Source organism: Pristis pectinata, chromosome 40 (genome assembly GCF_009764475.1).
Source record: "Pristis pectinata isolate sPriPec2 chromosome 40, sPriPec2.1.pri, whole genome shotgun sequence".
Lineage (NCBI taxonomy): Eukaryota > Metazoa > Chordata > Chondrichthyes > Rhinopristiformes > Pristidae > Pristis > Pristis pectinata.
In genome coordinates, this window is record NC_067443.1 from 8447412 (window position 1) to 8475177 (window position 27766).

Consider the following 27766-nt stretch of genomic DNA (forward strand, 5'->3'; position numbering starts at 1 on the left):
TCACATTGTATTTGTGGGAGTTTGCTGTGCCCAGTCTGGCTGCTGTGTCTCCTACGTTAAAGCAGCGACCACATTTCAGACAGTACCTCTGTCTGTGACGGGTTTTGGGATGTGCTGTATCAGTGAAAGGTTTAGCTTTCATAGGGTACCTGATTCAACATGCTTGTTCCTTTCTCCTTTCTCCTCTCCCTTTGGCCCTCCCCACCCCTCCCACCCCCCAAATTCAGGTGACCTTCACCAAGCGGAAGTTCGGGCTGATGAAGAAGGCATACGAGCTGAGCGTGCTGTGTGACTGCGAGATCGCTCTTATAATCTTCAACCACTCTAACAAGCTCTTTCAGTACGCGAGCACGGACATGGACAAAGTGCTTCTGAAGTACACAGAGTACAACGAGCCCCACGAGAGCCGTACCAACGCTGACATTGTGGAGGTGAGCTGGCTGGCTCTGTGTGTGATCCTTGCTCTCCTTTCCAACCTGGAAGACAGCACCCCTGAGGGAGCAGAACCACCTCTGCTCTGCACCAGTAGTGCCAAGCTATAGATGTTGTGTTATGGAGGGAGGAATTAGTTGTCGAGTTCGTCATATGCCCATGTATGCACAGGTGCAATGAAAAACTTACTTGCAGCAACATTGCAGGCACATAGCATCATATAAGCAGCATTCACAAGAAAAACATAAATTAAACATAAATCATACAGTTCTTACAAGAAAGAACACAAAGTCCATTTAGTGCAAAGTGATCATAGTGTTGCTAAACTCTAGCGATTAGGGTTGTGCCGGTTCGATCAAGAACCGAGTGGTTGAAGGGAAGTAGCTGTTCTTAACCTGGTGGTGTGGGACTTCAGGCTTCTGTGCCTCCTGCCCGATGGGAGCTGCAAGAAGATGGCACGGCCTGGGTGGTGGGGATCTTTGGATGTTGCCTCCTTGAGGCAGCACCTCCTGTAGATACTACCGATGGTGGGTAGGCATGTGCCCGTGATGTATTGGGCAGAGTCCACTACTCTCTGCAGCTGCTTACGTTCCTGTGCATTCGAATTGCCGTACCAGACCGTGATGCAACCAGTCAGGATACTTTCAACAGTACATCTGTAGAAGTTTGTAAGAGTGTTTGGTGACGAGCTGAACCTCTTTAACCTCCTAGGAAAGTAAAGGTGCTGGCGTGCTGTCGTGCTGTCCTGATGATTGCATCTATGTGCTGGGCCTAGGACAGGCCATCTGATATGTTAATGCCCAGGAATTTAAAACTGCTGACTCTCCACCGCCGATCCCCCAATGTAGACTGGTGCATGTTTGCCCTCCTTCCCCTTCCTGAAGTCAACAATTAGCTCTTTAGTTTTGCTGATGTTGAGCAAGAGGTTGTTATTGCGGCACCACTCAGTTGTGATTTATGATTTGCCTGGGAGCAGATTCAGTCATAAAGTCACAGAATCACACAGCAGAGAAACAGGCCCTTCAGCCCACAACATCAATCCCATTTACTGCATTAGGTTCGTAATCTCCTAGGTCTTGGCAATTCAAATAGTTGCCTAGATGTCGTGAGGCAGCATGGTCCAGACTCCAACCACCTTCAGAGTGAAGATATTCCCCCTTAAATCCCCTCTAAATGTCTCTCCTTAAACCTCTGCCCTCTTGTCTTGGACACCTCCACCATGGGATAAAGTTTTGCTGTGTATTTGTCTCCCTCATAATTTAATACACTATCAGCTCACCTCTGCCCCCTCAGACCCTTCCTGCAGTGTGCACTCAATGAGAGCTTGACAGAGGAGGATTAATTAGGGAGCCCCCTGCACAGGCCTGTTGGGCTGAAGTTGCTGCCTCCTACACCGTATCGTTTTATTAGACCATAAGGTACAGGAGCAGAATTAGGCCATTCAGCTCATCAAGTCTGCTGTGTCATTCAGTTATGGCTGATATTTTTTTTAAACCTCATTCTCCCACCTTCTCCCTGTAACTCCTCCTTGCCAGTCTAGAACCTATCAATCTCTGCATTAAATACACCCAATGATTTGACCTCCACAGCTGTCCGTGGCAACGAATTCCACAGATTCACCAACCTCTGGCTGAAGAAATTCCTCCTCATAACGGTTCTGAAGGGACGTCCTTTTATTCCAAGGTTGTGCCCTCGGATCCCAGACTCTCCTACTGATGGAATCCTCTCCATGTCCACTCTATCCAGGCCTTTAGGTGTCTGGTAGGTTTCAATGAGATTTCCACCCCCTGCCCCTCCCATCCTGCTGAAATGATTGTGTGTGTGTGGTGAGAGTCAGGGGCCAGCGTTACGTTTAAGGTCATGTCCTTGGTGATCTTTGTCCCTGCCACTAGCAGTTCCTGAGCGGAGCAGGACTGACCACGTGCTGTTTCTAAAGGCCTTCTGTTGTGCATTTCCACCCCAGTGTGGGCACAGTAGTTCAGGCAGACTCCAGCTGTGGTTCAGCATGGACAGGCTTGACACTGATTAGATCGGATTTAAGAACTGGGGCTGTTCTTTGACCTTGCACCGTGGTAATTCTGAGGTCAGTAATTAATCCCTTTCCATCCCGCCTCCACCCTGCACAACCTTCAGTTCACCCAGAACCCTGCCGCCTGCCTCCTTGCTCAGCTTTGCACGTCTCTTTTTACCCTCTCCTGGGCCTTGGGCTTTGCTGTTGAGGCCAGAATTGAATGTCCATCTCCTTAGCCCTGAACTACTGCAGGCCATCTGAGCAGGGCCATGGTTGTTTGATGCTACTGAGCCCATCACATCGCTGGGGTCTGGTGTCCCAGGCCCGACGGGAAGGATGTCCATTATCCCCTCCTGAAGGATGTTAATGAAGCATTTTAACACTCATAAGGTCTTCTTAACAGCAATCTGGTAGTTTCATGGACATCATTAGTAGCTTTGTAAAAATTCTGGATGAATTTAATTAACTGAATTAAAATTCCCCAGCTGCCATGGGATTTGAACTTGTGTGATGTAATCACTTTGCTGCTTCCGTCCTGTCATTGGCAGCCGTGCCTTCAGCTGCCTTGGCCCTCTCTAGAATTCCCTCCCTCTATGTCAGTCACTCACAGTTGTACGGTGCCTCTAAGGTAGGAGAAGGATTGGGAGCTTCACGGGGCAACATCAGAAGCAAGGAGGTGACAGAGCAGCCCTTACAAACCTCTGTCTCTGTTCCTCTGACATCCTGCTTCCATTGCTCCACTGTTGGCCACTGTCTGTTCAGTTGTGAGCTCTTGGACTCCCTCCCTGAATTAGTACAGAATCTACCTCTGACCAAGAGGTTGGTCAGCCTGCTAACATCTTGTAGCTGAGTAGCAGCTTATTTTATTGGGGATGCGGCCTTTTGTTCCAGATTGAAAGTGTTTGTGTAAATGCATGTTTTTGGTCACTTCAGTGGGGTGAGGCTGTTCAGGGCCCCCATCGTTGTAGTCATACAGCGTAGAAATGGCCCTTCAGCCCTTCATGTCCATGCTGACCGCTGTACTTTTCTACACTGGTCCTATTTGCCCACATTTTTTCTGTAGTCTTCGAGGCGTGCTGCTTGGATGCCGTGAAAGTATCTGCCTCCATCGCCCCTCATTAGCAAGTTCCAGGTTCCAATCTCTCTCTGCATATAACTCAATTGGATAACTCCTCTGCTCCAGGGAAAACAAACCCATCCTATCCAGTCTCTCCTTGCAACGAAAAATACTTTATTTTATATATATATAAAAGTTTTTTTAAATTGTCTACCTGCACTGCACTTTCTCTGTAACTGTAACACTATACGTTATATATTTTTCCTTCTGTGTTACCTTGATGTGCTTGTTTATGGAATGATCTGTTTGGGTAGCACAAACCAAAGCTTTTCACTGTCTCTCGGTACATGTGATCATAAACCAATTACTCCAATCCAGGTAACATCCTGGTGAATCTGCTCTGCACCCTCTCCAGTGCAATCATATCCTTCCTATAGTGTGGTGACCACAACTACACACAGTGCTGCAGCGTGGCCTCACCCAGACTGTGGTGGGTAATTGGCCTGGGAGCTAGGCACTGGGGCGACTGCCCAGGTTTCCAATTCCTGCAAACTAAATCCTGAAAATGTTGAATTCATAAAATGCCTCTCACGGGGAGAGTGCTGCACAATTGGAGGTGCCAGATTTCTGATGAGGCATGAATGAAAGCCCTGGCTATGCTGGTGAGTAAAGGATCTCACAAACCACTGTCGGCAGAAGAAGCGGGCAGTTCCCCACCTCCCCCCCCCCCCCCCCCCCCCAACCACTGCCGAGTGTCCTGGAGTCAGTGTTTTATCAGTTACCAATTATCACAGAATGGTCCTTCAACCCACCACATCAGTCCTTTGAAGAATAATTCAATCTCCTTTCTTGCTTTGGCCATAACCCTGAAAATTGCTCTACTCTGAGCCTCCCCACTTCCCTTTGGAAGGCCCTGGCAACTGTTTGCACCACTCGTTGCAAACATCAAAATCAAGAGTATACTGCATTTTTTAATGAGAAGTTTTTTCCCCATCTATCCCCACTCCTCCCTTTGCAGGGCCAATGTGGGGAATAATGTCAAATACTAGAGGCATAGGGTTTAAGGTGGTAGTGGGGGGGGGGGGGAGGGGGGGGGGGGGGGGGGGGGTGGGGGAGAAGAGTTGCAGAGTTTGAAAAAGATGTGTGATGCAAGTTTTTTTTTTAGTGGTGGGTGCCTGGAATAGGCTGTCAGGGGAGATGGTGGAGGCAGATACGACAGAAGCATTTAGACAGACCGACTAGGTATGGGATAGAGGGATACAGAGCATGTGCAGGCAAACGGGATTACTTAGATTACAGACATGGTGCACAGAAGGGCCTTTCCTGTGCTGTACTGTTCTATGTTCTTCCACAGATGGGGCAATAGGTGGGGAGGGGGGTGGAGGTTAGTTTGAGGTGGTGCACTCCCCTGCTCATGCAGGGCTTTCTGTGTGCTCACGATGCCTCCCTTCTGGTTCTCAGTACACATCCTGAATGCTCCTTCATGATTTGAGCAGTCCTTGTTGCATAGTCGGAAGTTAACTAGGGCAGGACTTGCACAGTAAATGGAAGGGCCCTGGGAGAGTGTTGTAGAACAGAGGACCCAGTGGTACAGGTACATAGTTCACCTGAAAATGGTGACACGGGTAGACAACGTGGTGAAGAAGCCATTTGGTACTCTGGCCTTCGGTGGTCAGGGCACTGAGTGCATGAGTTGGGATGTCACGTTACAAAACCGTACAAGGTTCTGGTGAGTTGATTGTTCCAGGTCCTGATGAGGGTCTCGACCCGAACGTCGACTGTCCATTTCTCTCCACAGATGCTGCCTGACCTGCTGAGGTCCTCCAGCTCCTTTGTGTGTTGCTCCAGAATCCAGCATCTGCAGTCTGTTTCTTTGTGTCGATTTTGATGAGACTGCACTTGGCTGGAAAGGGTGCAGGAAGGGTTCACAGGGATGTTACTGGGACTGGAGAGCTGGAGTTATAACGAGAGACGGGATGGGCTGGGACCTTTTTCCCTGGAGCGTAGGTGGTCAAGGGTTGACCTTGGATGTTATAAAATCATGAGGGACATCGATAAGGTGAATGGTCGCGGTCTCTTCCCCAGGGTAGGGGAGTCTAAACTAGGTGAGAGTGGGAAGATTTATAGGGGACTAGTTGGTGTATGCAGTGAGCTGCCAGAGGAAGTGGTAGAGGTGGTTATAATTACAAGGTTTAAAAGACATTTGGACAGGTACATGGGTAGGGAAGGTTTAGAGGAACACAGGACTAGCTGAGGAAGGCATTTTGGTCGGCATGGATGAGTTGGGCCGAAGGGCCTGTTTCCATGCTGTATAACTGACCCTATGAACCAAAGATTCCTCAGTTAGTGGAGATGTTGCATTTCTTCAAGGAGGCTTTGATCACATCCTGGGATTAGCGTAGGTGAGTGCTTGATGTTTAGCACAGTGTCTGTGGGCCAAAGGGACTGTTTCTGTCTCTCTAACTCCACGATAATCTCCTCTGGCAGAGCTCAGGGTAGCGTGTTGGTTTTGAGCAGCGAATGATGCGCCTGATGTAACCGACTCGGTGTTTTGTTGTATTACATTGAGTCCGTGTCTCCTGATGAAGTGCTGAACCTCTCCTTAAAACATGGAGCAGATATTTCCTAGTGTATGTCCATCCATGCTTCTGTGCATGTATGTGTATGTGTAGGGGTGGGAGTGGAGAGGGGTCTGGGGTTATAGTTCTGCTCAGAGTCAGAGTAGTACAGCATGAAAACAGGCCCTTCGGCCCAATGTTCATGCTGACTGTGGTGTCCACCAAGCTGGTCCCATTTGCCTGCGTTTGGCCCATATCCCTCTAACCCTCCTGTCCATGTACTTATCCAAGTGCCTTTTGAATGTTGTTACTGTACCTGCCTCAACCACTTCCTCTGGCAGCTCGTTCCATATATGGACCCACTGCGTGAGGATGTTGTCCCTGAGGACACTTTTGAATCTTTCAGGTTCAGAAGATATAGGAGCATAATTAGGCCATTCAGCCCATCAACTCTGCTCTGCCATTCAACCACGGCTGTTTTTATAAAACATGCTCCCACCTTCTCTCCTTAAACTGAACCCCCCCCCCCCCCCCCAAACTAATCATGAACCTATCAATCTCCCTTAAATACACCCAATGACTTGGCCTCGTCAGCTGTCCGTGGCAACGAATTCTCCACCCTCTGGCTGAAGGTCCCTTTATTCTGAGGCTGTGCGCTCAGATCCCAGACCCTCCTACTGATGGAAATTAAGGTCCCTCAAGGAGACAAAGGACAAGCTAGCCAAGGTCCCTTTTAAATCTCTTCTGGTGAGAATGGGTGATGAAGTATTATTTATTTCAGTTTGTACAGAGAGCTTTAATTGCAAATGGAGTGACACAAAGCTGTCACGTGAGTTGTGCGATAATTAGATGTGCCTCTGGTGGGCACTGCCAACAGTGCTGAGTACCATTATCCCTACAGCACACAAATAACTCATGGTGCTAATTAGCCTGTGGGAGGAGATGCGTCACTCTTGCAGGTTATTTTATGAAAGGTTTAGTTCCTGAATTTATTAGGAAGTAACATTGGCCCATTAATGCAGACTTTTAATGAAGCAGTGGACCAATCGCCTTCCTGTGCACTCCCACTGTACTGATTCCCACTGGACCAACCCCATTCCTATCCACTTTGGCTGTGCACGATCCCAATGGGAAGAACCCTTTCCACTGAATCCCTCTGCACACCAAGGCCCTGCAAAGAGCAACGAGGCAAATAAACAGATTGTTGGCACTGCTGCTTCTGGGAGGAATGTTGGCCAGACCTCGTGTCATGGCAGTCATCCCTGAGAGGGAGGCACCGGTCCCTCTGAGCAATAACATTCTCTCAGGGTTTACTGAAGAACAGGGGGCAGAGGAGTGGGTTTGATTGGTGGCTGAGGATCCTTCACCGGAGTTGGGGGCCCCAGGAGAGCTCTGAAGGTGCAGCTCACTCTTGGTACACCACAGTGTGCCAGGGATTGGGGAGTGGGATTTGGACCCGGCCCTGCACTGCTGTACTGACCCACTGCAAACACCCAAATCTGGAGTCACTCATTCTCACTGAGAGTAGAATTCACCACCCCACCCCCCCCCACCCCCATCCATTTCCTTCAGGGGAGGACAAGGAAATGGGGATTGTCATTTCTCTACCCACCTCCCTCCTCTGCTCACTTAGCAGAAATCTCCCCCAGCTAACACACTCCCACCTCTTTTCACACCCCCCCCCCCAACCAAAATTCTTTTCTGTCTAGTTTGGATCCTTCTCTGTTCCTGGACGTTCAGTGGGTTGTTAAGTTCTAACCTCTGTTTAACTGAGACGTTTGGTTTTTATTTACTGGGAGGCAAATTAAATAAATGAATGGTCCAAAACAGGAGCTGAGGTTGGAGATATTTTCAATTCCAGCATCTGTGAAAATGTAAGCATTTTCAGGTTTTGTATTTTAAGATTTACGGTAGTAATTCTGGGCATTGGAACAATCACTTAACAGGATTTGAGACCGTTGTGTTGAGTGCAACTTGTAAATCGTGCATTTACTACAAGCCCTACGTACTCTGTACTCCCACACACTAACCAAAATCTGACTGAGCTGCATCGATGCAGTCAAACCTCCTTTGCTTTCTCATCTAGTTTCACTGCGCACTCCTTTCCTGTTTCCCTTTTCCCTCTCCCTTCCTTCACACTCCTGCATCCTCTTCTCCCTCCGTGTGGTGAAAGCACGTGTCTAATTATAGTGACTAGGCAATATGACGGGGTCTGCAGTCGGTGTCTGTGGAAGAGGAGCATCGAGAGGGAGGACGAGTGCTTTGGAGAGGGATTCCAGAGCCCAGGGTCAGAATTGAACTATGAATCCTGATTTACCCAGTGACCAGGATGCTCTGCAGAGGATCTTTCCCGAAAATACTGTCGGATCCTGCACATTCTCGAGCAGGAGCCCAGCTCTCCCAGTCTGGGAAGCAGAAGTGCCCGATGCATATTATTCCCTAAAGCCAATGGGAGTTGGGGGGAGCCTTCCAGCCAAGGTCTACCCAGTCCGATTTCAACAGCAGAACCCAGGAGTACAAGTACAGTGTTCCTACTGGTACATGGCTACCCAAAAACCTTCACCCTGTCTACCTGGGTCACCAGTGTCAGTAGAGTGGGTCAAAATCAAAAAGGCTACAGGTGCAGGAAATCTGAAATAAAACTGGAAGATCCTGGAAATACCTAGTGTCTTAGAGAAAGAGAGAGTTTGTGCTTCAGGTTGAGGCCCCAGTGGTCTCCCAAGGGGTTGCTGCACTGTTGGAGATGACACCACCTCCCCCCCCGGGCTTGGTGGTAAACTGTAGCACCCCTCAACCCCCTTGCAAAACATAAACAGGGAGTTTGCCCAACTCCCACTGCGTTAACGCTGCATTTACCCCCTTGTGGGATCTTCCTGTGTACAAGATGCTCCCTGATGAACAGGGAACAGCACAGGAACAGGCCCTTTGGCCCACGATGTCCGTGCTGACTAATCCCATCTGCCTGCCCGTGGTCGGTATCCCTCCATTCCCTGCCTCTTTACGTGCCTGCCCGGTTCTCACTGGGTGTGGAGGGGCTGGGTTTGCCCACCGTCCCAGAAGGCGTTCTGTGGGTTGGAGCATCCAGGTGACTGCCTCATTTCTGCTGCAGACCCTGAAGAAGAAGGGGTTCAACGGGTGCGACAGCCCCGAGCCGGACGTGGACGACACCATCGAGCAGAGCCCTTTCATGGAGGACAAGTTCAGAAAAGTCACGGAGGACATTGACGTCTTGTTCAAGAGATACGGGGTGAGTGTGGCACACCGCGGCCTGTGCCCCAGCTTTAAGCCAGAGCTCCGGGCATGGGTGACTGAGGGAGAGGAGGAAGGGGGAGGCTGTTCTCCCCCACTCCTGGTGCACTGGAACAGGAGGTCATCAACTGCTCATGGGCCCAACACGGGAACGGGGGTGGTGGTGGTTAACCCCTCCTGGAACAGGAGAAAGTCATCGACCCCTCCTGGACCCGACATGGGAATGAGGAGGTCATCGACCCCTCCTGGACCTAACATGGGAATGGGGGGGGTTTATTATTCCCCTCAAGTTTGCGATACTGCAGCAGCCAAAGCTACATCTGCCTCAGCTCGACACCCTCGGAGAACATTTAAAGTCTTTATTGTCCTCTCGAGTCCTATTGCTTTTTCCGTAAGGTGCTGGGAATGTGTTTGGGTGGAATTGGTAAAAATGGGTGGCTGGTGGTCAGCACAGACTTGATGGGATGAAGGAACTGTGCCCATGAGTCTGCAGGAATGTGTTTCTGGCTGTGGTGCCCTGGATCAGTTGGGCTTGACTGACTGTGGTGGGGTCCCTGACTCTGGCAGTGTTTCCTTCCCCACCACGGCTTGGTCAGGTAGCAGACCCGTGTGTGCTCCCTGGGACAGGGTGTAGCCCCTCCCTCGCCTGCTGGTCCCATTTGTGCCGTGTGACCTCTCCTTCTCCACTCCTTCCCCCATGCAGCCTCCGAACTTCAGCGTGCCGGTGACCATATCTGTCGGCAGTCAGAATGCGTTGTCCTACAGCGACCCCGGCTCGTCACTGGTCAGTCCCTCGCTGGTGACCACCTCGCTGACCGACTCCAACCTCTTGAGCCCGCAGCAGTCAGTGATGAGGAGGAACACAGTGTCTCCTGGCATCCCCTCCAGGCCGCCGAGTTCCGGCAACCCAGGTACGGCCCCTGTGGGCGTGGGAGGGTGTGGTGTCTCCGCCGAGGCGGTGGTGGTGGGGAGAACCTCTGAGGGGAGGGTTCCCAGCGCTCGTCTTAACGCTGCCTTCAACTTTCCAGGTGCGCTGGTGGGAACCGAGCTCTCCACATCCAATGGAGGATGCCCGAGCCCCGTAGGTAAGTGACGCTGTCGTATGCAGTGTGATGTGGGTTCCCCAGAGTGGGGGGGGGGGGGGGGGAGAGTGTGGGCTGATCCGATGCAAAGTGCTGGCTGAGTTGCAGGGCAGGGTTCTCGGCAGCAATCTCAGGAGGTTCTTCATGCAGTTGCACAGCGGGTAGAGCTGCAGTCTCACAGCTCCCCAGACCCAGGTTTGATCCCAATCTCCAGTGCTGCCTGTGTGGAGTTTGCACGTTCTCCCTGTGAACGGGTTGGTTTCCTCCCACGTCCCAAAGATGAGCAGGTCGGTGGGTTAATTAGCTGCTGTAAGGTACCCCTTGGTGTGTGGGTGAGGGGTAGAATGTAGGGGGGCAGTTGATCAAGGGGGTTTTGTGTAGTGCTGGTGTAAATGTGTGTTTGATGGTCAGCGCGGACTCATTGGGCTGAAGGGCCTGTTGCCGTGCTCTGTGGCTCAAGGATAAAGGACCAAGTGCTGGTAAATGGGGTTTATACAGACAGGTTGGGCCGAAGGGCCTGCTTCTGTGCTGGATGGCTTAGTGGGAAGTCCTTCACATGGGGGTACGTACGGAGCCCTTTCTCCCCCCTCCCACGGTCTGTGGTCCAATTGGAAGTGTTACAAACAGAGACTGGTGGAGTGATGTTGCGTGAGGGATTGAGGGATATCCCGGGGCGGGGGAATGGGGTTGGGATCGAGATCAGCTGCAATCTCATTGAATGGCAGAATGGGCTGCTTCCTGTTCTGACGTGTTGAGTAGTTATAAAGTCACGCAGCACGGAAACAGGCCCTTCGGTCCAACTCGTCTGTGCCAACTGAGATGCCCCTCTAAGCTGGCCCCTCTAAACCTTTCCTATCTGTACCTGGCATGTGATAGAACATTCCAATATGTTTCACAGCATGTTGCCAGATTAAAATTTGCAATGGGAAAGTCTCAGAGTCATAGTTATACAACCACGTCCGCACCAACCTCTTTGCCCTTCTACACTAATCCCATTTGCCTGCATCCTTCTGTGCCTTGGCTATTTCAGTGTCTATCTAAATGCCCCTCAAACGCAGTGACTGTATCTGACTCCGCCACCTCCTCTGGCAGGGTGTTCCAGATATCAACCACTTCTGTCTGGGCTTTAGTGGGAACAGCCAGAGTGCCGTGCCCAGTCTGGAGGAGAGACTGGTCCTACCAGATGTGCAGCAGAGGTTCACTAGAGAATTAGTCAGAGCACAAGAACATGTCCTTTGCCTCACTGTGTCCATGCCAACCATTAAGCACCCATCTATGCTAATCTTATGTACCAGCACGGGGTTCTGTAGCTTTCTCTGCCTCGGTGATTCAAGTGCTGGTTAAATATTGCGAGAGTCTCTGCCTCCACCACCCCCTCAGGCAGTGCGTTCCAGATTCCAGTTGTGGTCTGGGTGGAAAGAGGTTCTTCCTCAGATCCCCCCCAGAGCCTCTCGCTGCTCACCTTAAACCTGTGCCCTCTGATTACAGACACTTCCCTTCGGTGGGAAGGTTTCTATCTACCCTGTCAATGCCTAGTTGTTCCAGGCAGGGTGCGGTGGGGACTGGGTCTGTCCGTCTTCCCCAGAGCTCAGGCAGGAGAGTGATCTGACGGAAAGCTGGAACTCTCTCCTGGACTTTGACGGGCGGTGGTGTTCCCTGACTGAGTGGCTGCAGACGGAGCTAGTGCATCTCATGATGAGGGGCCGGCCACTTTGGAACGAGGCGAGGGATTTCTTTGCTCGGGGCTCTGCATCTCTGCAATTCACGAAGCCAGAGGGTGTTGGATGCTTGGTCCAGTGCAAGTTCGAGATGGAGCGGGGACATGGAGTTTGAGGCAGAGTCTGGTGGAGTGGGCTTCAGGGGCCAGATAGGCAGCACATACTCCTGTTGTGTTGTCACTGTGGAATAGTAGCAAAGAAAGCAGTTACGTGGTATTGTGTGTGTGTGTGTGTCCATGTCCACACACACTTGGGACTCTGTCCCCTGATGCCTATGGTAGGTCCAACTTCAGGAAGATTGACAATCCGTCCCCCTTGCTCCTGCCTTGCAGACACTCGGTTAATGAGGAGGCAGTGGATTTCCCCCTGAGCTGCCTGTACTGGGTGTGGGTTGGATGAGTCACTCTGATGGCAGCAGGTTCTTGTGTTACTGGATTGACCAGGTCAGACCCACAGGGAGCAGCTTGGCATCTGTTCAGCTGTTGCATGCCCCACTAGGGCTTATTGCTACCAAGAGCATCGAATGTCAGCATTGACGTCACCCTGCATTCCTAGAATGCTTGAAGCTGGAGTGTGAGATGGATCCAGCACCACCAGTGGTACCTTGCAATTCAGCCCCATCCTCTTCGCCTGCGCGGCTCTCTCACAACAGGTGAGGTGAGAGTGACTGCCCTCGAAATCAGGGTGGTGCTTGACCAAGTGTGCTATCATGGTGCCCTGGTAAAACTGGTCAGTGGGTACCCGGAGTTGTACCTCGCAGGAGGGGAAATGGTTGTGGCCGTCGAAGGTCGGTCATTGCAGCATCACTGCAGGGCAGTGGCCCTGGGGCAAATCACCTTCATCAAAGACCTTCCTTCCATCAGAAGGCCAGAAGTGGGCCCTTCACTGATGCTTGCACAGTGGACAATTCCACTGGCAAGTCCTCAGCCAGTGAAGCAATCCACTGTGCAAGGACTGCTCTAAGTGGCAAGTAACCCTCGTGTCACAGAAGTGCCATCTCCAGCAAGAGAGAGTCTACCCTCCCCTTGACCTTGAGTAGCATTACCACAGAGTAATCCTCACCAGCAATATGCCGGTGGTCACCACTGACCCATACCTTTGACCCACACCAGCCACGGCTGCACCTCCCCAAACTCCTGTGCTTAAACCCTCCCCTTGTTATAATATCTCCTAGGGATCTGTCTCGTTAATGCTCTGCAAAACACATTGAATACTTTATTGGGTTAAATGCAGACATGGTTTTAACAGAGTTGGGTATGAAAGAGGTGTATAGCTGGCATTGTGACAATTAAACCTCCTGCCAGCCCACTGCACAGGAGACTGCAGATGCTGGAATCTGGAGAAACAAACAGTCTGCTGAAGAACTCAGCAGGTCAGGCAGCATTGGTGGGGGGGGTGGGAGGGGGGAAGGAATTGTCGACGATTTGGGTCCAAACTCTGCATCAGGACTGAGTGGAGAGAGAAGATGTGGGGGTGGGATGAGACAGGAGCCCGATGTGATTGGTAGACTGAGGAGGGGAGAAAGATAACCCCATTCCCACTGTGGGAATCGCTCCCTGCAGACACAGACCCCAGACCACACCACCTCCCCCCCCCACCAATTCTGCAGTGACCGGTCTCCCTCGAATGATGCAGTAACAGAGGAGGCCTTCTGGCTCTTTGAATGTGGTGCAACTGTGAGAGAAGGTGGAATTTGGTCAAGTTCACACCTGGAGACCTCCTTTCGTGGTGCCTGCCCATGGCTCGGTGACCTTTGCTGCACGGTTGTGCCTTCGAACCCTGTGTCAGAGACTTGAGCACGTGGCACTCCATAAGCAATGTCAGCGGCCGCGGTGGGGTGGGGTAAGTGCTGCGGGGGGAGGGGCGAGGGGGGAGCGCTGCGGGAGGGGCGGTGTGGGGGGGGAGCGCTGTGCCGCGGGATGGGCAGCCATTTCAGTGGGTATATGATCACTCGGAAGTGTGGGGCCAGTTCCTCCTGGTGTCACGGGGCCAGTATTTATTCCTAAATAGCAAACAATCTGGTTAGTGTTTCATGGTCTTTGGGGCAGCTTGCTCTGCGCACATTGGCTTGTCTCTGACTTTGCACCGGAAGTACATTGTTAGCGGTGGAGCCCACTGAGGTCCTGAGACTGAGTGCTGCCATTTGTGTGGGGCTGGTCATTTGTGGAACCTCTGCTTGCTGCTGCCCCCTGGAGACTGTAGGCCAGAGGTTCAGCGGGATGTGCTGAGGGTCATGGACACGAGACTGCAGATCCTGGAATATGGAGCAACGAGCAATCTGCTGGAGGAACTCAGTGGGTCAGGCAGCATCTGTCGGGTGAAATGGACAATCAATGTTTTGGGTTGAGACCTTTCATCAGAATTCATTCCTCAACTCCCATTTTGCCTCCGTCCCGTCCCGCCTACATCTGGGGCACCTCGCGTGCCCTCTGTCACTTTAACAACTTTCAATTCCCAGGCCCCCACCGCCCTGTAACACAGTCCAGATGAAGGGTCTCAACCCGAGACGTTGACTGTCCATTTCCCTCCACAGATGCTGCCTGACCCTCTGAGTTCCTCCAGCATCTTGTGTGTTTCTCCAGATTGCAGCACCTGCCATCTCTGGTGTCCCTATGTCAGGATTAAAGGAGGTTACAGAGGTGGGGAAGGACGTGGGGACTTGGTTGCAGAGATGCGCAAGAGGTTGAAGTGAAGCAGGAACAGAATATTGTGTTGCTCCACCAATCAGTACGGTCGTGGCTCACTTTGTACCTCAGTACTGTATCATCGATGCACTTTATCAGAAGATCTATTGCTCTTCAACACACTGAGCCACTGAGTTTTCTCATCCTTGATGGAAGAGGGTTCTGAAGATTCATGGGTGCAGAAATTTCTTGTACTGCTCCTGTCTCACCACCGCCCCCCCCCCCCCCCATACTGGACGTCTCCCCTCCCCACTCTGTCCCAATGCAGGGTTTCAACCCGAAACATCGACAGTTCCTGTCCCCCAACGGTTGCTGCTCAGGGACTGGAATGGTTACTTCAAGTGCCGGGTTTTAGATGTTTCAGAAAGGACAGGGAGGGAGGCAAAAGAGGTGGGGGAGTGGCACTGTTGATCAGGGAGAGTGTCATGGCTGCAGAAAAGATGGACGTCATAGAGGGACTGTCTACGGAGTCTCTGTGTGTGGAGGTTAGGAACAGGAAAGGGTGAATAACTTTACTGGGTCTTTATTATAGGCCGCCCAGTAGTAACAGGGATATTGGGAAGCATGTCCTAGAAAGATGTGATAATAACAGAGTTGTTGTGATGGGAGATTTTAATTTCCCAAACATTGATTGGCATCTCCAGACAGTGAGGGGTTTGGATGGGGTGGAGTTTAAGTGTGTTCAGGAAGGATTCTTGACACAGTATGTAGATAAGCCTACAAGAGGAGAGGCTGTGCTTGATTTGGTATTGGAAATGAACCTGGTCAGGTGTCAGATCTCTTAGTGGGAGAGCATTTTGGAGATTAGAATTATGATCACTATCTCCTTTACGATAGCATTGGAGAGAGAGGAACAGACAGACTAGAAAGGTGTTTACTTGGAGTAAAGGGAATTGTGAGGCGCTCAGGCAGGAAATTGGAAGCTTAAATTGGGAACAGATGTTCTCAGGGAAAAGTATGGAAGAAATGTAGCAAATATTCAGTGGATATTTGGGTGGAGTTCTGCATAGGCATGTTCCAATGAGTCGGGAGTCACGAGAGGATACAGGAACTGTGGTGTACAAAGGCTATAATAAATCTAGTCAAAAAAGAAAAGCTTACAAAAGGTTCAGAGAGCTAGGTAATGTCAGATCTGGAAGAGTATAAGGCTAACAGGAAGGAGCTTAAGAAAGAAATTAGGAGAGCCAGAAGAGGACATGAGAAGGCCTTTGCGGGCAGGATTGAGGAAAACCCCAAGGCATTCTACAAGTATGTGAAGAGCAAGAGGATGAGTTGCAAAAGAATAGGGCCTGACAACTGCAGCAGTGGGAAAGTGTGTATGGATCCGGAAGAAATAGCAGAGGTACTTAGTGAATACTGATGTAAAGTATTCACTACGGAAAAAGATCTGGGTGATTGCAGTGAGGACTTGCGGCAGGCTGGAAAGCTTGAGCATGCGGATATTAGGAAAGAGAAGGTGCTAGAACTTTTGGTAACCATCAAGTTGGATAAGTCGCCGGGACCGGATGAGATGTACCCCAGGCTGCTGTGGGAGGCGAGGGAGGAGATTACGGAGCCTCCGGTGATGATCTTTGCATCATCGATGGAGACGGGAGAGGTCCCAGAAGATTGGAGGGTTGCGGATGTTGTTCCCTTATTCAAGAAAAGGAGTAGAGATAGCCCAGGAAATTATAGACCAGTGAGTTCTTACCTCAGTGGTTGGTAAACTGATGGAGAAGATCTTGAAAGGCAGGATTTATGAACATTTGGAGAGGTATAATATGATTAGGAATAGTCAGCATGGTTTTGTCAAGGGCAGGTCCTGCCTGATGAGCCTGATTTGAATTTTTTGAGGATGTGACTAAACACATCAATGAAGGGAGAGCAGTAGATGTAGTGTATATGGATTTCAGCAAGGCATTTGATAAGGTACCCCATGCAAAGCTTATTGAGAAAGTAAGGAGGCATGGGATCCAAGGGGACATTGCAATGTGGATCCAGAACTGGCTGGCCCACAGAAGACAAAGAGTGGTTGTTGAAGGGTCGTATTCTGCATGGAGGTCGGTGACCAGTGGTGTACCTCAGGGATCTGTCCTGGGACCCTTACTCTTTGTGATTTTTATAAACTACCTGGATGAAGAACTGGAGGGATGGGTTAGTAAGTTTGCGGATGACACAAAGGTTGGATGTGTAGTGGATAGTATAGAGGGCTGTCAGAGGTTACAGCGAGACATAGGATGCAAAGTTGGGCTGAGAAGTGGCAGATGCAGTTCAACCCAGATAAGTGTGAAGTGGTTCACTTTGGTAGGTCAAATATGATGGAAGAGTATAGTATTAATAGTAGGACGCTTGGCAGTGTGGAGGATCAGAGGGATCTTGGGGTCCGAGTCCATAGGACGCTCAAAGCGGCTGCACAGGTTGACTCTGTGGTTAAGAAGGCATATGGTGTATTGTCCTTCATCAATCGGGGAATCGAATTTAGCAGCCGAGAGGTATTGTTGCAGCTATATAGGACCCTGGTCAGACCCCACTTGGAGTACTGTGCTCATTTCTGGTTGCCTCACTACCGGAAGGATGTGGAAGCCATAGAGAGGGTGCAGAGGAGGTTTACAAGGATGCTGCGTGGATTGCAGGGCATGCCTTATGAAAGCAGGTTGAGGGAACTCGGACATTACTCCTTGGAGCAATGGAGGATGAGGGGGGACCTGAGAGAGGTTTATAAGATGATGAGAGGCATTGATCGGGTAGATAGTCAGAGGCTTTTCCCCAGGGCTGAAATGGTTGCCACAAGAGGACATAGGTTTAAGGTGCTGGGGAGTAGGTACAGAGGAGATGTCAGGGGTAAGTTTTTTTTACTTAGAGAGTGGTGAGTGCGTGGAATGGGCTGCTGGCAACGGTGGTGGAGGCGGATACGATAGGGCCTCTTAAGCAACTTTTGGATAGGTACATGGAGCTGAGAAAAATAGAGGGCTATGGGTAAGCCTAGTAATTTGAGGTAGGGACATGCTCGGCACAGCTTTGTGGGCCGAAGGGCCTGAATTGTGCTGTAGGTTTTCTATGTTTCTGTGACCCGCTGAGTTCCTCCAGCAGATTGTTTGCTCCAGATTGCAGAGTCTGCCGTCTCTTCTATCCTGAGTAGCCGACTAATTACTTCCCGTTTCATTGTAGGGAACGGTTACGTGAACCAGAGGTCCTCACCCGGACTCCTGACCACCACCAGCCTGGGCAAGGTGATGCCACCGAAGTCGCCGCCTCCCCCTGTTACACAGCTCCCGCTCGCCAACAGCCGCAAGCCAGACCTTCGGGTCATTACCTCGCAGAGCAAAGGCATGATGAGCTCCTTGGTAAGTCCAACCAGACTGCTGCCCACTGCCTTTCTGTGGGTGTTGGGGTGGGGGAAATAACAGGCTGATTATTGAAAGATGGGATGGGTGGGAAAGGAGGAAAGTGTCACTCCAGGAATTGCAGAGAATCCTGGTGGGAATACCGGGAGTGTGTGATGGGATGGTGTAGAGGGAGCTTCACCCTGTGTCTGACCCCGGGAGTGTGTGATGGGATGGTGCGGAGGGAGCTTCACCTTGTCTGACCCTGGGAGTGTGTGATGGGATGGTGTAGAGGGAGCTTCACCCTGTGTCTGACCCCGGGAGTGTGTGATGGGATGGTGCGGAGGGAGCTTCACCCTGTCTGACCCTGGGAGTGTGTGATGGGATGGTGCAGAGGGAGCTTCACCCTGTGTTTAACCCTGGGAGTGTGTGATGGGACGATGTAGAGGGAGCTTCACTCTGTGTCTGACCCCGGGATGGCGCAGAGGGAGTTTTATTCCGTATCTGTCGTGAATGAGGTTGACAAAGCATGTTCGGGGTATGGTGACGTGGGGGGCCATGGGTGTTCTCAGGGTCTCTGTTTTTGGCATTGTTTAATGACTTTGTGTCTCCTGCTTTTCCATGCTGTCAGACAGAGGAGGAGCTACAACTGGTGAGTGCTGAGTGAGGTGGTGTTGCCCGAGCCTTGTTTTAACTCCTGGCTTTGAGTGTGATCCACACTCCAGAGACGAACTGCAGCTTGTGTTGATGCTGCAGAGCCATACCCAGTGTCACTGCACTGTTGTTTATTGGGCATCCCGTTTGCTCCCAAATGGTTTGAATGATTTGGCATTTCCCACTCTCTCCAGTGACCACATCTCCCTTGTGCCCTGGGGTTGGGGTTTGGCTGATGTCTTGCATCTGGCAGTTCTGAACATGCTGGCTCTGCCTGGCCTGTTGCCACCCTGCTGTGTGGAAGTGCTGGCTGCCTTTCCTGCAACCGAGCAGTTACTGCACATGGAACAGCTCTGGGCATGCCCTGCTGTCGCAGCCTGCTTCGCCTGGGCTCCTGGGTCACCTGTCTCCCCCCTCACTCGGTGCCTCAGCCATCAGGCTAAGGCTGAAAGAGTTAAATTTCTCTGGTGTTTTCCAGCCTCCTTGGAATGCTCATGTTTGCAGTAAATGCCAATGCTGGACATGCAGTGGCTGGTTTGTGCACAGCAAGCTCCCACAAACAGCATGGTGTGGTGGACTTGGCTGAAGTTGGTTGAGGGAATTGGTGATCGGTTTATTATTGTCACATGTACCGAGAAACAGTGAGAAGCTTCTGTTTACGTGCTGCCCAGTCTGATCATTCTGCACCTTGAGATAGTACAGAAGCAAAGCAATAACAATGCAGAATATTGCAGTTACAGTCCACTGCCTTGGACAAAGTGCAAGGGCTACGAGATAGATTGGGAGATCAAAAGTTCATCTCTATTGTATAAGAGCTCTGTTCAAAATCTGATAACAGCGGGGGTAGAAGCTGTCCTTGAGCCTGATGGTGTGTGTTTCAGGCTTTTGTATCTTCTGCCCGATGGGAGGAGGGAGGAGAGAGAACGTCTGGGATGGGTGGGGTCTTTGTTCTCTCTGCCTCAGGAAAGCAGCTGACATAATCAGAGTCCATGGAGGGGAGGCTGGTTTCCGTGACGTGCTGGGCTGTGTCCACAACTGTCTGCAGTTTCTTGCTTTCCTGGGCAGAGCAGTTGCTGTACCAAGCCGCGATGTATCCGGATAGGATGCTTTCTGTGGTGCACCTGTAAAAGTTGTTGGTGAGGGTGAACGGGGACATGTATTACATGAGGATGCAGCCCTGTTTGAAATGGTGGCCTGAGAGAACAAGGGTGTAAAGGCCCAGGAGCAGGGTGGGATCCCCAGCACTGCAGCGCTGACCTTCCCACGTGGCATGGCATTCCCTCAGCACACACCAGTGTTTCCTCCTGTGTGGTGTTCCTTTGGCGCGCACGTGCCCTCTGGTGTGGCGTTCCCTCCTGTGTAGTGTGCCCTCGGTGCTCAGTGATCAGCCAGGATTTCACTGCCCAAATCTCTGGAATGGGCTTAAACCCAAAACTTCTGGAGTTTGAGACAGGAACTATATAGCCACAGCTGCTGCCTGGATCCGCAGGTGCAAGTGTAAGCTGGCAAGGTGTAGCATCCTTCACACGACGGACAAGAACACGGGCTTCTCCCTCGCATCTCCAACACCACCTCCAGCAGTCTCCTGTGTGGGGAAGAGTTCTGCAGTAAGGCCTTACCCCAGCAGGTGGCAGCATGTCCCCACAATCTAACACTATTCACCCAGCACACTGAGCTGTCGCTTTAATGCTATGACATGGTTAACACTGCACTTCCTGTTTAGTTTTACTTCAGTTCTGAAATGTTTTTTGGAAGGGAGTAGAAAATTAGGTTCTAGCAATTACATGTTGGGTCTCTCTGAATGAGGACGTGGGGGCTTTGGAGAGGGTGCAGAAGAGCTTCACCAGGATTAGAGGGTATGAGCTATGAGGAGAGGTTGGACAAACTTGGGCTGTTTTTGCTGGAGTGTCGGAGGCTGGGAGGAGACCTGTCTACCTAATCCATGAGAGGCAGAGAGAGGGCAGGCAGTCAGTCTTTTTCCCAGGGTAGAAATGTCAAATACTGGAGGATGTGCCTTTAAGGTGAGGGGGGGAAATTTAAAGGAGATGTGTGGGGCATTTCTTTTTACACAGTGAGTGCCTGGAAGGAGCTGCCAGGGGTGCTGTCGGAAGCAGATACAGAAGTGGCATTTAAGCGGCTTTTAGATCGACACATGGATGTGCCGGGAATGGAGGGATACGGACCATGTGCAGGCAGAAGAGATTTAGTTTAATTTGGCGTTGTGTTCAACACAGACATCTTGGGCTTAGGAGCCTGTTCCTGTGCTGTACTGTTCTATGTTGTGTGGTGCAGGGCCAACAGTACTGATTATAAATAATGCCAGTGCATTCAATAACTCCCTGCCCATGTTCTCACCGTTCCACAACTCTTCCCAGTTACCCAGTCACGCTTCCCTCTCGTGCATCTGCAAACAATTGCAATTGGTCAGTCATCGGTCCCAGTGTCTGTAGACACCTCCTCACTCCCATTGGGGAGGAGGTACAGGAGCCTGAAGACCCACACTCAACGATTCAGGAACAGCTTCTCCCCCTCCGCCATCACATTTCTGAACGGTCCGTGAACACCACCTCGTTATTCATTTTGTTGCACTGTTTTGGTAATTTATAGTAATTTTTTGTCTTTGAACTGTACTGCTGCTGGATAGTGACAAATTTCACTTCACTTCAGTGATAATAAATCTGATTCTGAAAATTCATGCTGGACGTTATAAAACATCACTGTACCAGAGAGGTTTATTGGTATAAAAACCAAAAGGCCAAAGTTTTTGGGTAGTCCTTGGTGGGACCTTTTCTTTCACCAGTAAGGCAGATGGGAGGTGCAGCTGCTGCCTGGAGTAAGGTCTGATTAGGAGCCTGGCAGTGACTGCACTGGGGATCCAATGGGGCAGTGACTGGGTCCCCAAGAGACGCCTGCCACTTGCTGTGGATTGATCAGCCACATCCCAGAAGCTCAGGTGATGAGAGGAGGCCGCCAAGTTCAAGTTTATTGTCTGGGTATACATACCCAGGGTGTAAGTGCAGCAGCAGCACAGGACAAACGTAAGTTAATGTAAGCTTAAATTAACACTTCTGTAACTTACACAAATGTCATGTTTATTTTATTGTGTAAGTTGAGAGAGAAAAAGAAATCCAGTCAGAGGCAGTGTTGGGGTTTCTCGGGTCAGTTCAAGAATGGCAATGGGAAGTAAGCTGTTGAACCTTGAGGCTGTTGTTGAACCTTGAGGTGTGGGGTCTTCAGGCTCCTGTAGCTCCTGCTCGATGCCAGCATCGAGAAGAGGGCACGGCCTGGATGGTGGGGCGTCCCTGATGGTGGATGTTGCCTTCCTGAGACATCACCTGTCCTGGGTGGTGGGGAGAGCTGTACCTGTGATGGAACTGCCTGAGACCCACCACTCTCTGCAGCCTCGTGTGTTCCTGTGCACTAGAGCTCCTACACCAGGCTGTGATGCAGCTGGTCAGGGCGCTCTCCACCGTCCATCTGTAGATGTCTACCAGAGTCTCTGAACCTTGCGATGCCCCTGGGGCAGCGACGCAGAGCACAGTGACGCTGACCGCGGTCGGTGTGGGTTTTACATGCAGAGTGCACCCTGTGCCCGGTGGAGTGTGGCTGACCCAAGGCGGTGTGGGCACAGCTGATTCCATGCCTGGTGTTACTACTGGGGTAACAGGAGCCAACACGCCTCGGACACTCTGCTACCACGTTACTGTTTGCAGGATCTTGCTGGTGTTACAGCTGCGAGCTGATTTGGGGGGGCGCGGGGGGCAGGGTAGAGACCTCTCCGCTGCCTGGCAGCGCTTTTTACTGACAGGTCTGCTCTCCCTTGCAGAGTACGCACCAGCTGACCCCTGCCACGCAGTCGCTCAGCACCCCAGTGGTGTCGGTGGCCACCCCGAGCTTGCTCCCACAGGGGCTGCACTACTCAGCAATGCACAGCACTTATAACACAGGTGAGAGTGAGGCCTCCCTCTGCGCTGGCCCCTCCCCTCCCCCCTCCGCGCCCTCCCCTTCTGCGACCTCCCCTCCCCCACGTCTGCACCCCAGGGACGATCGAGGGGCACTGTCCTTGCCCACGGGTGGGCAGGTTTACCCCACTCTGCCCCGAGGACCTGTGGGGAGGGCAGGGGGATGGAGGGACCGAGGCTGGGGCATGGGTGTGGGGACCAAGCTGTGATCTGAGCCAGGCAGAGAAGCTCACCCAAACCCCAAGCCGCCCCGGTAACCCCCTCGTCCCTTGCTGCTCAAGTGTGTCCACCTCTGCCTCCTTGTTCACTCTACCCCCTCACCCCCTGAGGAAGAGTCCCAAACTTCCAACCCCTCCCACCTCCCTGCTATTCCCCCCTGCCTCCCCACTCGCCTGTCTCTTCCCTGCTTCCTGCCCCACGTTTTCCCAAGATGCTCCCGAGACTTCTAGCACTCCACCTGTCCTGCAACCCACCCTGCACTCTACTCAGCCTTCCCCCCCCACCTCCACCCCCCCCCCCCCATATGGCCCTGGGGAGGGGGAGGTTCCAGAGGGATGGAGGTGCTGGCAGTGTCCAAGTGCAGTGGTTGGGACATGGTCCTGTGGAGGGACCTGTGGGTTGCTGTCTGCTGCTCACCATCTAGCCCCCTTTCTCTTCCAGATTACCAGCTGACCAGCGCTGACTTATCAGCCCTGCAGTCATTCAACTCCCCCGGTGGGGTGTCACTGGGCAACATAACGACTTGGCAACAGTTGACACCGGCGACAATTGGCAACATGCTGTGAGTGTTGGATTTGTGTCCCCTGGGGAGGGGAGGGTGGGGGCACAGCGGGGAGAAAAATCCCCAGACTGTTTGGTAGGACAGCGTAGAGCGAGCATTCCTTGTCTAAGCCATGCCCTGTGATGGGACAGTGTAGAGGGAAGTTCACTGTGTTTGACCCCAGGAGTGTGTGATGGGACAGTGTGGAGGGAGCTTCACTCTGTGTCTGACCCCAGGAGTCTGTGATGGGACGGTGCGGAGGGAGCTTCACCCTGTGTCTGACCCCGGAAGTGTGTGACGGGACGGTGCAGAGGGAGCTTCACCCTGTGTATGACCCCGGGAGTGTGTGACGGGACGGTGCAGAGGGAGCTGTGTGATGAGATGGTGTAGAGGGAGCTTCACCCTGTGTCTGACCCCAGAGAGTGATCCTGCCTTTCCTCCCCCAGGGTTGGGCCCAACAACCAGCTACCTCAGGTCTCCACGCTGACCATTGGCACCAGCCAGGACGTGCGGGTGAAGTCAGAGCCGGTGTCGCCCACCCGCGATCGCACCACCCCCTCCAGCTTCCTGCAGCAGACGCCCCAGGACACCGGCCGCTCTCCGGTGGACAGCCTGAGCAGCACCAACAGCTCGTTCGAGGGGAGTGAACGGGACGAGGCGAGGGCTGGCTACATCTCCCCCGTCGGACACATGAGGGTGGGCGGGGAGGAGAGTGAGGACCCTTCCACCAAGCGCATGCGGTTGGACACCTGGGTCACCTAACCTGACACCCCTCCCACCCCCACCCCCCCTGCACTCTGCTCAGCCCTCCCCCCATATGACCCTGGGCAGGGGGAGGTCTGAGGGAGGGGTGGAACCGCTGGCAGAGTCCTGCGTTACAGCCGAGCTTCACACCACACAGTGTCCAACCCACCCCCACCCACCTACCCGTTCTTGTCAACCAAAGACTCCTGGTGAAAACTGGCACTGATAACGCACTCTCCCCTCTCCCCTCCTGCACCAACCCCCCGGACCCCGGACTCATTACCACCCACCCGACACCACCCTCACCAGTGGGAAGAAATGCCCTAGGGTGGATGCCTGCCCAAGGGCTAGGATTTGAGCCCAGTGGTCTTGCTGTACAGAAGTCCCTGCTATGGTCAGTGAGGAGTGGGTGGGATGGGGTGTGGGCCAAGGGGTATGAGGCCATGGGAAGGCTGTGTGATGGGGGAGGGGAACATTCCCCACCATCCCCCAAACCTCTGCGTACGCTGTTACTGATCAACATCTTGTCCAGGGCTTGACACAGTTTCTCCTGATCAGTCCCACACCTCTCTGTCTCTGTCTCCTCCCCCCCTTGTGTTCTCTCTCTCTCTCCCTCTCTCTCTCCCCCTCTCTCTCTCTCTCCCTCCCTCTCTCTCTCCCCCCCCCTCGTGTTCTCTCTCTCTCTCTCTCTCCCCTCCCCCCTCGTGTTCTCTCTCTCTCTCTCTCCCCTCCCCCCTCGTGTTCTCTCTCTCTCTCTCTCCCCTCCCCCCTCGTGTTCTCTCTCTCTCTCTCCCCTCCCCCCTCGTGTTCTCTCTCTCTCTCTCCCCTCCCCCCTCGTGTTCTCTCTCTCTCTCTCTCCCCTCCCCCCTCGTGTTCTCTCTCTCTCTCTCTCCCCTCCCCCCTCGTGTTCTCTCTCTCCCCTCCCCCCTCGTGTTCTCTCTCTCCCCTCCCCCCTCGTGTTCTCTCTCTCCCCTCCCCCCTCGTGTTCTCTCTCTCCCCTCCCCCCTCGTGTTCTCTCTCTCTCCCCTCCCCCCTCGTGTTCTCTCTCTCTCCCCTCCCCCTCGTGTTCTCTCTCTCTCCCCTCCCCCCTCGTGTTCTCTCTCTCTCTCTCCCCTCCCCCCTCGTGTTCTCTCTCTCTCTCTCCCCTCCCCCCTCGTGTTCTCTCTCTCTCTCTCCCCTCCCCCCTCGTGTTCTCTCTCTCTCCCCTCCCCCCTCGTGTTCTCTCTCTCTCCCCTCCCCCCTCGTGTTCTCTCTCTCTCCCCTCCCCCCTCGTGTTCTCTCTCTCTCCCCTCCCCCTCGTGTTCTCTCTCTCTCCCCTCCCCCCTCGTGTTCTCTCTCTCTCCCCTCCCCCCTCGTGTTCTCTCTCTCTCCCCTCCCCCCTCGTGTTCTCTCTCTCTCCCCTCCCCCCTCGTGTTCTCTCTCTCTCCCCTCCCCCCTCGTGTTCTCTCTCTCTCCCCGCCCCCCTCGTGTTCTCTCTCTCTCCCCTCCCCCCTCGTGTTCTCTCTCTCTCCCTCCCCCCTCGTGTTCTCTCGCTCTCCCCCCCCCTCGGGTTCTCTCTCTCTCCCCTCCCCCCTCGTGTTCTCTCTCTCTCCCCTCCCCCCTCGTGTTCTCTCTCTCTCCCCTCCCCCCTCGTGTTCTCTCTCTCTCCCCTCCCCCCTCGTGTTCTCTCTCTCTCCCCTCCCCCCTCGTGTTCTCTCTCTCTCCCCTCCCCCCTCGTGTTCTCTCTCTCTCCCCTCCCCCCTCGTGTTCTCTCTCTCTCTCCCCTCCCCCTCGTGTTCTCTCTCTCTCCCCCTCTCTCCCCCCCCCCCCCACACTCCTGTGCTCCCTGAGGGAGTCTGACTCTGTATTGAACAAATGGACCTGTGTTTTCTACACGCTGACGGTGGGGCTGTTTCTGCCCCACGGTTGGGGAGGGGGTTCCTGGGTTGGAATTTCTGGGAACAGTGGGAGCAAATCACCGCCACTCCCTGCCTGAAGGTCCGGCATGTCCTCCCCTGGTTTCCAGTGGGGGCTCGGAGGCAGGAAGTGACCACCCCCTCGCCTGACCCCTAGTGACCTGTGGGGAAACAGGAGGGGCTGCTCCACCCCAACTCTGACGGACATCATCCTCGGAGTATGTCCTCGCTTGCCAGGACACGGGGACCCCTGCCCCGTCACTCCCTCCACCCGTCTGCTCCCACTCCCTCCTGTCTCCCTCTCCTCTTCTCTCTTTCTCACCCTCTGTCTGTCTCTCCACCCAGCTGCCAACAACCACCTCTCCAGGGTTGATCAAAGAACAACATCCCACCCTCCCTCCCGACTTCCAGTCCCACCAGAGCCCCCCTCCCCCAGTGTCCTCGGCTGATCAGTTGATTTTCAGCTCAGTTTCCTCGACAATGATTTAAGTTATTGGTTGGTAGGTTTATCTTGTGAGTGTGTGCGCGTGCATGCTTGCCCGCGCCTGTGAGTTTTATAAAATGTGCTGCCACTTGTATAGATAATTTTTTTTAAATAGACCCACAATATTTAGGCTTCATTCAGGAGAAGTACCTGCTGCAGTTTCATGTGTGGGTCACGGGGGGGTTTGAGGAGACCCATTCACACAACTGGCGCGCTCGGCTGGGTGGACGTGCAGCAGTCTAGTGCTAATTTATTGTCAGAATGGTTATGTTCTTTTTTTAAAAAAAAATGCATGTCGACATATTTAAATGAAAACACACAAAAAAAAATACTTTGAGCCCCTCGATGCACAATTTAGAAGAGAGTTATAGCTAATATATTGTGTCCAGGTTGGGTGTGAGGCTCGAAGCTTATCGCTGTTTTATTTTGTTTGCTGGGTTGAATTACAAATTGTGTATATTTTTCATAAGCGCGAGAATGCACTGATCTTCCAGCGGTTGTTGGGGTGGGGCACAGTCCGAAGGCACTGGCCCGTGGGCTTTCTGTATCCGTGGAGGGTGGGGAGGGAGCGGGGAGGGGCGTGGGCGACCAGTCTTCGCGGATGGGTCCCTGGGATCGGCCTGGATGCTATGTCAGTCTGAGACGTGGTGCAGAGTTCCTGCTTGAACCCCTCCCCGTACCTGGCCAAGGTGATCCAGACCAGGGGAAATGCAGGGCTGGGAGGGCTCGTGTGCCTGGCTTTTGGGGGGGAGGAGGGGGCTCGAGGCGGCTGCCCCACTGCAGTACCCAGGGAGTGCTGCACCCCCCCCCCCCCCCATAACCGCAGATGGCTCGTTCACAGCCCCCTGCTGAGGTGGATGAGGCAAAGGGGCGATGGGTGGTGGCTTCCTCAAGAGGGGCAGTATTCATTGCTGGGGCTGGCTGTGGTGCCTCACCCTGTGTAGCCCACCCTCTGGTGCACCAACCTGACCCCCGAGGTGGTGGTCTCAGCGGGTTACTTGGGGGGTGTGGGTGGGGGGGTAGTCCTCATACCTGCTGGTCAAACCCGTGGAGGAAGCGAGGGGGGGGGGGGTGGTGGTGTGGAGACCCCATCTTTCCCAGGAGAGAGGGCTGCTTTGCCACCAGCCAATTGGCACACAGTTTGATCCCAGCTGCCCTGCTTCTGAGCTGAGGG

General features: G+C 52.9%; 1 protein-coding gene across 1 annotated transcript; it reads left to right on the plus strand.

Moving 5' to 3' along the window:
- The first annotated feature begins 230 nt into the window (after window positions 1–230).
- On the plus strand, window positions 231–25021 carry LOC127587448 (myocyte-specific enhancer factor 2D homolog). Its single transcript, XM_052045772.1, has 8 exons — window positions 231–431; window positions 9168–9305; window positions 10011–10218; window positions 10336–10392; window positions 17939–18114; window positions 22574–22694; window positions 23370–23490; window positions 23916–25021. Exons 1-8 carry the CDS (start codon window positions 258–260, stop codon window positions 24229–24231), a joined length of 1311 nt encoding a protein of 436 aa, XP_051901732.1. The 5' UTR covers window positions 231–257; the 3' UTR covers window positions 24232–25021.
- The last annotated feature ends 2745 nt before the right edge of the window (window positions 25022–27766 follow it).

Bases quoted from the DNA above. Each gene is read 5' to 3' on its own strand.
- LOC127587448 (XM_052045772.1), top strand. From the start codon at position 258: ATGAAGAAGGCATACGAGCTGAGCGTGCTGTGTGACTGCGAGATCGCT. The intron at 432-9,167 runs GTGAGCTGGCTG...TTTCTGCTGCAG, and splicing joins CCAACGCTGACATTGTGGAG to ACCCTGAAGAAGAAGGGGTT. The intron at 23,491-23,915 runs GTGAGTGTTGGA...TTCCTCCCCCAG, and splicing joins GCGACAATTGGCAACATGCT to GGTTGGGCCCAACAACCAGC.